General features: G+C 33.0%; 1 protein-coding gene across 1 annotated transcript; it reads right to left on the minus strand.

Moving 5' to 3' along the window:
* Nucleotides 1-4,857: 4,857 nt before the first annotated feature.
* On the minus strand, nucleotides 4,858-7,910 carry LOC132544467 (pleckstrin homology domain-containing family B member 2-like). The gene is made up of 5 exons (XM_060208064.1): nucleotides 7,868-7,910; nucleotides 7,251-7,396; nucleotides 6,717-6,820; nucleotides 6,079-6,308; nucleotides 4,858-5,027 (listed from the first exon to the last, which is right to left on the minus strand). Exons 1-5 carry the CDS (start codon nucleotides 7,908-7,910, stop codon nucleotides 4,858-4,860), a joined length of 693 nt encoding a protein of 230 aa, XP_060064047.1.
* Between the last annotated feature and the right edge of the window lie 4,055 nt (nucleotides 7,911-11,965).

An 11,965-nucleotide genomic window follows, 5' to 3' on the forward strand; every position in this document is an offset into this window, starting at 1 on the left:
CACTAGGGGAGGGGAATTATTTAAGGATGAATATGATAAAAACATGTTATCACTATAAGTCCCTATTAGTGTATGTCACTTCATATTTGCTTAACCTCTTTACACTCATTATTTGGCTTGGCAAAATGGCAATAGATTGAGGCTATCTGTCCTTGATTCTGAGACAAATACGATCAATTTTTACCTTGTGTTCTTTAAAGACAGCAGAAAAAAACATCTGACAGACCACACATTTACAAACATTCTAATCTATGCGACTTCTGATGAACATCAATAATGCTGATATTTTTATCGTTGTTTATATGGATTCAATATAAATTAATTTAAAATGAGAATTAAACACAATTTTTAATGTTTACAAGAATACTAATGTGCCAGACATATAACTACAACCAAGGATGGCTCAGGGACTACAAATGATAAATTGTACCTAAAATATCAATTAATCTTTTTAACCCTTTATTATGACGAAAATAAAATTTGAAAATTTCATTTCATCCCTTAAATCATCTTTTAGTTTTTTAAATCTTTTGATTCTCCATTTTTGGATATTGAACAAGTAACAACTAGACAAGTCAAAAGCATGTCTCTAACAAATTTCTTTTAGACATTTTAAGACCTTACTAGCATAAGAGATTCGAGTTTGAATAAATTTTGTTCTATGAGTACAAGTGGCATGCTTTACTCAAACTCAGGTGGAAAGTCTCAAGGTATGTTGGTTAAGAGAGTTTAAAACAAAGTGAAAACATGATACTCAGACTTATGGCACTCAAATTCTAATAATGAGTGAAAAACCATGCATACATTTGAGCCCAACAAGTACCCAATTTGATCAGCAACAAGCCTGTGTCTTGTAAGTAACCCATCAATTGCCATTTGTAGCATTACCAAAAGCTCTATTTTCAATGTCCTATAAAAATCAATGATCACTTTTAATCATTGCTTTTTTTATTGTCCAGTAATAAGCTCACCCCCTGACTTTGAGTCATTACTATTTTTAATGTCACATAAGCCCATCACATGACTTTGAGTTATTACTTCTTCTATAGTCCCATAATAGGCCCACCACCTGACTTTGAGTTATTACTTCTTCTATAGTCCCATAATAGGCCCACCACCTGACTTTGAGTTATTACTTCTTCTATAGTCCCATAATAAGCCCACTACCTGACTTTGAGTCATTATTTATTTTTGTTCCGTTATAAGCCCACCACCTGACTTTGAGTCATTATTTATTTTTGTTCCGTTATAAGCCCACCACCTGACTTTGAGTCATTATTTATTTTTGTTCCGTTATAAGCCCAACCCTCTTAGAGTCAAAAGTAGTATACTAATCTTTCAGCTTTTTGCATGATGTTTACCTTGTGTGAAAACGATTCCTAAAAACTAAAAACGAGAGACAAGTCAAAATCATACATATCTAAAATTGAACTATATCTGTCACCCAAATAGCCTTAGCTTGGCAGTTAGTCAATCCACAGACAGCCAAGCCCTGTTTTAACAATCACCTGTACCGGTCACCTATTACTGACATTTTATCATGTAGTTACATAAGAGTATTAATTAGACAATTGACATGAACTTTCAACATTATAAACTTGATAGCAAGTTTATATTTAGGATAATGGTTGCTTTATATCAAGTGTTTAATTTATTCTATAGAAGAATACACATTTTCCATTTATTTTTTCATAAACATGAATCGTCTCAACAAATGAATGCCCCGTTAAATATTACTTGACTGTGACCACTAACACACGCTTGTATATTATTTTTGTTCTGTAGATTTACTTACAAAATACTTTCATTTGTCTTGTAATTAAACTTGCCCTTTACCTGGAATCAGAAACAGTATGCTGGCCTCTTGTCTTATGGTGAGATAACTATGGTTTGACTCCAGTTTTAAATACTCAATGAGAGAGGCCAATTCCTTCATTTCAAACAGACTTCAAATAATCCCACGCATTACTGCAGGATAAATGTGGTTCATAGCTACTTTCAAAAAGGAGGACATTTCATTTGACTGAACATTCAAAATTCCAATCACATGTTGTATTGAAACATCATGAATATTTCATAATTATCAATATTTGGTAAACAAGACATAATCAAATTTACAATGTAACACAGGCAAATATAATAGTATGTATTGATATATATATATATATTAATTGCTACATCATCTCACTGATGTATTTACACCATATGTACAAGAACATCATATTTCAGCACTTCCTATGAGTAATATTATACTGATACTACATGATATGCACATAAAACATACTTTAAAGCTGTAAAGTTTGTAATGGAATGGATATGGTAATGAATATTAGCAAAAGTTTTATCCAAATATTCACGATTCAAAATTGAACCTTTTTTTTCCAAGATCTGCAGTATAAAGTGTTCAAAGTCATCAAATTACAAGGTTTTCAGGAGTATGTATCATATCTAAGAACTTCCTGCATATAGAACTATTTATTTACAAAATTGTCTCACTGTTTCCACTAGTCTGAATTATTCTGAAGTCCAATGGGTCTGGAGTCAGAATAATTCCAACTATGTTCCTATCTCATAGCCAACTACTAGCTAGCATCTCTTTGGCTGACTGAGTAGTATCACAACATTGGTTATAATAAGACCAGTTTGAGTCAATTGAGATAATTAAGTACACCTGTAGCAACATTATGGTCATAATGATGTACCTGTAACAAAACCTTGTATATTATGCTTTCAGTAGCATATTTCAAACATCTGTCAGGTATCAAATCAACCAGTCAAAATAATTTGATTTTTTGCAAATTTTGTAGAATATTCAGACAGGATTGTAGAGTAGACATCTAGAGATCAGATTATAATAATACTGTATAATGTGTTTTTTTTTCACTATTGTCTTTTTTCGCTTTACAGAGGTATAATTTTCCTTGGTAAATATATTGACAAATTTTAATTGTGTGAGTTATCTCCCTTGAAAACGAGTAATATGCTATGGATTGAAGCAAGTGGAGCCCATTCCGACATCTGATGAACTATATGACTGCAGTATTGTCATTGTGTAAGACATGTTTAATTCTTTTTGGTATGATATTGGTTATAATGAAACTGTGCGAGTTGATTGGCATAGCAATATTCCAATATTTCAATCTGTCTCACCTTTAACAAAACATATATCACACTTTCAGCAACAATTCTCAACATCAGTGAAAAATTTTGCTTGTTGTCATTGAAAAAACAATGACTTTCAAAGCAAAATTAAGACTAAAAATATCATTCTGACCTGTCTCAACAATTATACACCTCTTACATGTTGAAGAATCTTCTCATTTCTATTTTATTCATATAAGAAAAAAATTCACTTAACACGGGTTAACTCTACCCAATCTCTGAGCAACTGGGGCCTTGTAGCTATCAAATTAACCAGCCATTTTTTATTTTTTAAATAGTTCAGAATGCCATGTTTACTTCAGGTATGATTGTAGATTATACTTCTTTAAGATCAGATAATTACAATTATACTTAAACATATCACTCAAAAAACTCAAAAAGTTAAACCTTAAATCCACCGTTTTTCCTATGAGAGACACTGGTACAGTCCAAACAAACAAATAAACATCCAGTTATATATATGTTATACATACGTTGGCTGAAAATCTTAATAATAAACTGCAACTTAACAATTAACAGGTCATTGCCTTATTATCCAAGTTGTATTCAAAACACTGTTTTAACAATTGATTTCAGGATGGCATAATAACCTGCTACTTATCTAACCATATACAGAACTTTTGCTATTTTTATTTCAAATCCAAGCAGGAATTACTACAATTTTCATCTCAATAGGCAATTGATTTATTAATTAGAGAAGGGCATATATAATATCATCTATTTGTTTTTCTTGATATCAGTATTATATCAAATCAGTTTTTTCATTCCATTTTTGAGTGAAATCTCTATTTTTTGAAAATTACTTAGTTACATATTTTTTCATTGATTATTTTGGGACAATGAACAAAGTTAGCCTTTCAAGCAAGCATATCTGTATGATAAAACAAAGGAATATAGTGCTGATTTCAAGAAAGGTCAATAGACCAGTCTTATTTCAAAGAAAGTTTATATTCAAAATGACAAAGGAATGTTGTTTAACAAGAATGACAGATATTCTAATAAGCTTACTATGAATATTCCAGGAATAAATGTTCATATCTAGCCTTTTCAAAGTATCAACTACCATGGAATAATGGGGAAAAATGAGGGAAACACAAAAAAAAAAATCAGTGTTTTCACTTTGATATCTCAAAAAATAAAGTAAGTGGATAGGTGAAATATTTCACAAGATATTATGCATAAGTTACACACACAATTTTTAAGACTGTACTTGCATGACATTTGTCAAGCACAAGTGGGGTATGGATTGATATCAACATATTGTAATTATTTCTTTGGATACCTATCTTTGAGGTAGGACTACCTATACCACCGGATTCTCACTGGCTTAAAAAACAACTTTAATATATATATTTTTCATTACTCATCAAATTTGTAATGACAATAATTATCAAAAACTCCCGAGTGGAATGCCCCTCCTCTCTTCTCCACAACCAAAATAAATGTCTGATCAAATTGTTCGTGGTTAACTGAAAAATGACATTTCATTCCTACCAAATCATAAATCAAAAACCTGTACAAACCAGAACAGTCTGTAAAATTAATCCATTGCATCAAGTTTTGTTAATACTGTTAAATATATAATGTTTTATGTGATGAAACTGGGTTCAATAACTTGCATCAAATATTGTTTACACGGTTCAATGGTTTCTGATTAAGTTCATTAATGCTTCTAGACCTGTGAGTTGTCTCCCCTCACCAGTAGAGGACTGGGCCCCACATCATGGATCCGAGTGCTGCCCCAGCCACCATGCCCATAGCCAGGTCACCTCCATCATAGCGTCGACGGCCATATAGATATTGATCTTGTAATTGGTTCACATAGACAATGTTATTTGCAGGCTGACTGGCAGGTGGAGCCATGACTAAGGAAAAATACAAAACAAAAACGTATGGGAGATAACTCATGTAGATCGTAAAAGAAAAGTATTTAGTGATATCTTTTCGGATACAAGCTGTATTGTTGGGAACACTTTGCATTATCATTCAAAAGTGTATAAAGTCATTTTAATATACATTTTCCCCCATGTCTTCATACTTTATTTTACATAAGAACCTAAAGCCTTACTAAAAATAGTATTTCCTGTTTCTGGTAATTCTACCTTCCCTAATATTATGTGCATACCCTAAACTTTTTAAGGTAGTTTTTATTTTTTACTTCTAAACCATATGAAAGCATTTGTTGAAATGAAATAAATTGCCTGCCTATCTACCCTAAATTTTTCCCTTCATGTTGCAGCTTTTTTTAGTTTGGTCCAATTTGTACTTGAGAATAAATTAGCCCACTGAAAACTTGACTACTGATCAATACTTTGATATGATACATGTATTTAAAACATAATGACAAGTTTCTAAGAAAACATTTCCAAATGAAGAGAGTAGATGAGGAAAAAGATCATTCCAATGCAATTTTCATGTGTCGGTTTTCAGATATCTTCGTTCAAATGTGTTCTTACAAGTAACATATAAACTAGAGTAAAAGGTGGGTTTAAACTACCAAGTGTAATAAGAAAGTAAAGCAGCTGAAGTTTGAGAATGAAACAAATACCCTTATCTCCGATATGATGAAGACAGAGTGGAATAGAGACAACCCAAATCTACTGTCAGAAAATTTTGGTTGAAAACAAAATATGAAGAGCAAAATATATAAAAATCTGAAACAATTAAAACTTGTCTTGCAGAATTAAACTCCATCAATTCAATGAAGAAATTATGGCACACCTAAAAAGAGAAACAGTATTCTGAAACTTTTATAGATTAAGAATAAACTAAATTGTGATGGACAGACAAAGGCTACCAGCTTCTCACCAATTCATGGCAGGGTGATAATTTTTTCTTTGTAAAACTTTGATTTGAATTGAATTTGAATTTGATTTAGTGGTAAAGTTTTACTTAACATATGTAAAGTAAACCTACCAGTAGTATAGGGATTGGTAGATATCACCTGGCCGGGGTAATAGTATTGGACCTGTTGCCGTGGATACACCACACTGCTAGCACCGGCCACTTGGTAAGGATAGGACCGTAGGTCTGTTGCTAAATTAGCTGTGTAAATCGGTGGTCCAGCTGTGTAGGGTGGTGGCAGAGCATGAACAGCTGACCCAGGGGGAAGAACTCTGGCCTCCTCTAAAGCTATTTGCCATGCCCTAAAGTTACCAAAAAGATTTTGTCTCTGTCCAAGTTTATCTGTTACAAAATTCTCCAAAAGTATTTGTAACATTTTTCAAGCCTCCAGTAATAACAGATCATGATTTCATCCCACATTCAGTGCTGTTTAGAGATGCGCCTCAAAACACTGACCTTAATATATGTCTAAATTCAGCTCTAATTCAGGGAATTTAAAACAGACAATTTTTACCACTTTCAAAATTTAACTTAACATGTTGTTTGTCGAATAAAGTTAAGTTTTAATGATAATAGGTAGCTTCCGCCCCAACAAAAACTTCACAGACGATGCATCACAACATCAGTTCATTGCCCTTTAGTCAGAACTAGTTTTTATTTACTATGATGTTCTGAATCCTATACAGATCTAAAACTCCTTTTTCCCTTACCTCATGTCATCTGGATCTTCAGCACAGAGACGGAGTTCTCCATCACGTAGGATCAAAGTGAGTAAGCAATCCTTTGTCTTACCCTCTGGAGCAGAGTTCTCACACTGTTAAGTCAATATAATCAATATAAATCTACAGGACAAAGTGCCATACGATGACGTTATTAATATCAATCAAATAAATAATGATCAACAAGACATAAGTTTGAACAAAATTTTTATTTGGCCAATTATGTGTCCCAGCTAACACATTAAAAAAAAAGTAGGATCTGGGTATAGATATACAGGCAAAGAAATTTGTTCCACTAACCGGTTAACTTCACTGATTCATTTTAAGTATTCACATAAGTTTTAAGCAAAGACTTGGTTATCAAATTGTCAGTAATGGGGTCAAACTTTGAAATCAGTGATTGCTGAGCTTTGCCTGATAAATCATAGACATAACTAGACAAATAAAGGCTTTGAAAGGCCTGAAATATTGATGAAGTAAGCATACCGGACATAAAGATATTTTCTTTTATCCTGCACTACTCACCAACTGCCCTGCCTGAATAGCACTACACACAGCTCTAACTACAATACGGGCCTCTGGCTCATGACTGTTGGGACTCTCAAAGTATCGAAGATCACCATCCTGGTATAATACAAACCAAGTCTTCTTCCACCGTCGAAGTATGGTACCTAAAATTACAATTTAAATTCCGAAGACATTGATGCTTTGCTCTTTTATCTAATTCTCTGCATTTTGAATTTAACAACCTAAGTGGCAGTTTATTGAATTATTGCAGAATTAACAGTCTTGTTATTTCAAATATGTATAACTAAAATTAATACTACAATTTTTGCTTCAACAAGTAATCTTCTAGGACATTCTTTTTTGTTTGGTTTTGGAAACACTTTCCAATGATGCTTTGCAAAAAATATTATGAGAAAGTGCTTTCTAAAAACTGAAATACTGAAAGTACATAAAGGGATAAAGAAAAAACTCCACAAAACATCATTTTACTTAAACTGCACTGTGTTACTTATAATGCCAAATTCTCTTTATGCTGATTCTGTTATCTTCATAAAACAGCAACAACTGCACAAATGGAAGCATTTTAGCCAGCACAAGTTGCAAATGCATTGTTATGGCCCCTTCGCTACACTTACTTTGACGGTACAGCCATCCAGCCTTGGCAATTTCTAATGTCATTTTCTTCAGATATTCTGTACTGTCAACAAAAACATTACAACATGTCATAGGGTAATGCACCAACCTACTCAGTAAAATGGTACGTTAGTTTCAGTATATGATCAACATCATATGAATGTGAACTGAATGCAGAATAAAAACATGTCTAAATACTTCCATTCTATTCATTATCAAATCAATTGGAATCTTCTGTATGAAACTGTAGATGAAAATGTAATAGGAAAAAGTAATGAAAACATCCTTCATCCTCTAACTTTTGAACATACTGCAATTAATTTTCATTTAAAAGCAATAGAGCAATTTGGCTATTTAATAAACTATATCAACTCCTATCAAAACTGACTGCATTATGTTTCCATGTTGTTTATGACACCCCGGTAAGTTTTCAAGTGTAGCTTTAATTAGGATTTTATTTTAAAATGTTGCCTTAAGTTAGTTTGGTACTTTAGTATAGCTATAAATAGTTACTATAGTGATCGATATACAACTAAAACAGCGATATATCAACATGTATGTCTGACCTGACAAGTGCCTGTGTCTTTTACAGGGATACAAAACAAATATAAACATAGTTGCGTCATTCAGGCCTATGGTGATAAGTGTATACCCTGCGGGTGGGGGTGAAGGGGAAATATTACAAGAGATGTCACTGGATACGTTTCTAGTATGCAGGATACAGGATGTTAAATCGGCTCATGTAAATTATGCATACTTGAATTTCATTACCGCAATAGGTTACCGCCTTCAAGTTGTACGACAGAAAATGAAAGATATTTATCAAATTTACAATGATATTGACCAAATTTACTCTATCACTTCATAAATTCCTATGAGAATATGATAAAAACACCTGATTAGTTTTTTTCATGAACTGTCAAATTTGTCGCTTGCACGTGATACTTTATGTAGACCCGCGGAATAAAAAGTACGTTAGATTACGCTATGCGAACCTATTGCAAACCAGTAATTTGTGGTAGTTGCATTGCTATACCTACGTGTTTTTCACGGCGGTACAATTTTGCTTCTTGCCAGCAGATTTGATTTGTGTCAGTCGTTCTATCAGTCAAATAAGCAGCTGACGAAAACCAAAATATCAATAATATTACTTCCGCTATTCTTGCAAAACATGCGCAATGAAGGTAAAATACAACTTTGAAAAGACGGTAAATAAAATCCGGAACACGAAAACCGGTAAACCTAGATTTGCAATATGAAAATGCAAATCATGTAAAAAGTGTGGTTGTTACTAACATGAAACAAAATTCAAAGTCTTTCGAATTCAACTTCACAAATAAATTCGTATGAATCTATAGAGAACATGTACAACTATAATTGCTTTGAGCATCTTATGTTGTTGTAAGATGTACACATCTCATTGTTGATATTTTATCAACACTTACTATCGTCAGTTGATTACTTACAATGTATTTAATAGCAAGAGCGATAATCATACTTAATCTAGTACTGGGTGATATCGACAGCCCTAATTCTTTTAATCATTTGACATGTCTTGTTGACGTTCGACATTGATCCTCAAAGTAAATTATTCACAACTTATCACATCAATGTGTAATGTAGTATATTTTTTTGCACTGGGACAGAGAATTCGGAATTTTATTATAAGAAATGCTCAACAATATTAACCACTTAATTATTATTAATCTTTTAATATCATTTGCACGTGTAATATAACTTTGTCACCGCCATTGTTATTGTTTACATGTTGATTGTTTACTGTTGATTCTCTCTATAATCATCATTTGTGGAGGAAATAAGTGAATAATATTAGTACTGAGTTAGTTTCTGTTGCATGTTGTATTCAGTGTTGAATTACCAACGTTGTATATATAGGAACGTGTGTGACTGTTACTGTATTCGTAGTGAATTATTAGAGAGGGCTTTGTAGAAGATGGACATACTTATTTGTAAATTATCCTCCGAAAATAAACAATTGTTATTATCCTTATTACAGACAACATGAGCGTGCAGCCAGTCATGTCGATTACTATGGGGTCCCGTTTTACTTCTTATTCCACTTAAGAATAAAGTGATATAGCCGTAATAAAATGGTGATATCATTACAGTGAACAAGGCAATATCACTGCTAAATCACTTGGAGATATCATTAATTCATTCTGGTGATATAACCTGTTCAACTGTGGTGATATCATTATAAATGCTGGGCGGTATCGCCTTATTATATCCATTATTTGCACTATTTATCCTTCAATCGCCAGAGAGACAGAAATATTTCGAAGTCTTAACGTCTTTGAATAACGCGTGTATTTGAGAAGGACAATCTAAACAGTTTTCTTCTCATTTAATTAATCATGTTTTTGTTCTTCTTTTTAGCTTTAATTTATTTGGATGTCAAAAGCTTTGACACTCTCCAAATAGACATGGGATGAATAGATAGTTCACAGAAAATGAGGCTGCTCCATCCTTCTTGGTTATCGTTTTCAACACTTTTTTTGACAACATGTGTTTGCTAGGATGTGCTCGAGCAGTAGCAGTCGGAGAAACGATTAATACAGTGCTGGAATAGAGAGCAGATTATCAGGGTTACGTACCATTATGGTTAAGGAAGCAACGATAGAAACACCGGACTCATATTCCTTTCTTGAAATTAAATACCTTGTTTGAAAATTTGAAAGAATTAACATGAAGAATAGATATTGATCTCTGGTGCCATCACTTCACATGATAGTTGACACTAAGATGATGACGAGACGGCGATCGGAATCATGGCGGTCCCCTCATCGCGATTCAAAACCAGTCCTCTGCCGTGACAAATAGAGCATTTTTGCAACGTGGTATAACGCAAGTCATTAAGGTAGTGGTCTCTTAAAATCGACCACGTTATAACATTCAAAAGAAATTATGTGAATTTACGGTGTAATTATTAAATGATTTAATCAGGCCATATATATATATACTATTATTTATAATACCAGTAATACATACAAAGCTAGTATCACCTGTAGGCAGACAACACGAGATTGTGACAATCCCTAGTATTCTGTCGCCTCTTTACAGTTTATATATAGCACTGTAAGTTATAAATGGGAATATTTATCACATAATCTGCTTCTTATCCTATGAGTTCGCTCGTGTAATATAAAGATCGCAAAAATGAAAAATTCTGAAATTCATCTCTTAAAATTTCATTTAAGATGAAACAAAACGTTAAGAGGGGGTTTAAACATAATAATTTCGACTGGACATTCATGTATCACTAGGAGTCAATATGGGTAAGTTTGAAAACATAGAAAATCATGGTTAAAATTGCCACACTATACACTAATGTATAGTTGTCTAGATATGGACGGTAATGTCGGCAGTATGACTCTGAAACACGCTGTCTGTAGTGGGATCAACTAGCACGTTTTTCCATTCCAGTGCGATAATAGATTAGCAAGGCTATTAAAAATGTTGCTGCTCTTACATGGTCAGGTAAAATTACTTTCCATAATGAAAAAGATGAACAAACATATTTCTTTTTGTCAATTTGCATGGGTTTTTTTTTATTTCACCGGGAGGGGTGCGGGAAGGATGGGGTATGTTTTGCTTATAAAAAATAAAATAATTCAAAATTATTAACTGTTGCCATGAACATATTTACTCTGTACATATGAAAAGTCGAAAAGTTACATCGTCATTTTAATCTAGTACCTAAAGCGGAAATCTCGGTCGTAAATATGAAATGGTTTCTTGCATTTTTTTAATGGAAGCATATACCTAAATCACTTATACGTAGGTCTCCGTCAACAGTCGAAATCAAGGGGTAGAAGTTTGATAAGATAAAGGTATAGTAAATGACTACGTTCCTCTATGATAAGATATCCCTAAGACGTCTAAGCATATGTATGCCCAACTTTCTCACAAGATCTCATGTAGATATTAGTAGTGGCTTGTATAAAATGTATTGTTACGATTTTAATTATTTCCCCCTTCAATTTCCTAGGTGTTATGTTTCGATTCTTAAAATCCGGAAACGTGCATCTATCCATATCCGTATCCGGCTTCCTTAATTGTTATGCAGTCGAACGCAAGAT

The sequence above is a fragment of the Ylistrum balloti genome, unplaced genomic scaffold (genome assembly GCF_031769215.1).
Source record: "Ylistrum balloti isolate Yb309-2 unplaced genomic scaffold, AGI_CSIRO_Ybal_v1 Utg369798, whole genome shotgun sequence".
NCBI lineage: Eukaryota > Metazoa > Mollusca > Bivalvia > Pectinida > Pectinidae > Ylistrum > Ylistrum balloti.

Excerpts from the sequence above, each read along its gene's own strand:
- LOC132544467 (XM_060208064.1), bottom strand. The coding sequence starts at position 7,910 with ATGACATTAGAAATTGCCAAGGCTGGATGGCTGTACCGTCAAA. Across the intron at positions 7,397-7,867 it reads TGGATGGCTGTACCGTCAAA|GTACCATACTTCGACGGTGG; the intron begins GTAAGTGTAGCG and ends TTGTAATTTTAG. Across the intron at positions 5,028-6,078 it reads TACCAATCCCTATACTACTG|TCATGGCTCCACCTGCCAGT; the intron begins GTAGGTTTACTT and ends ATTTTTCCTTAG.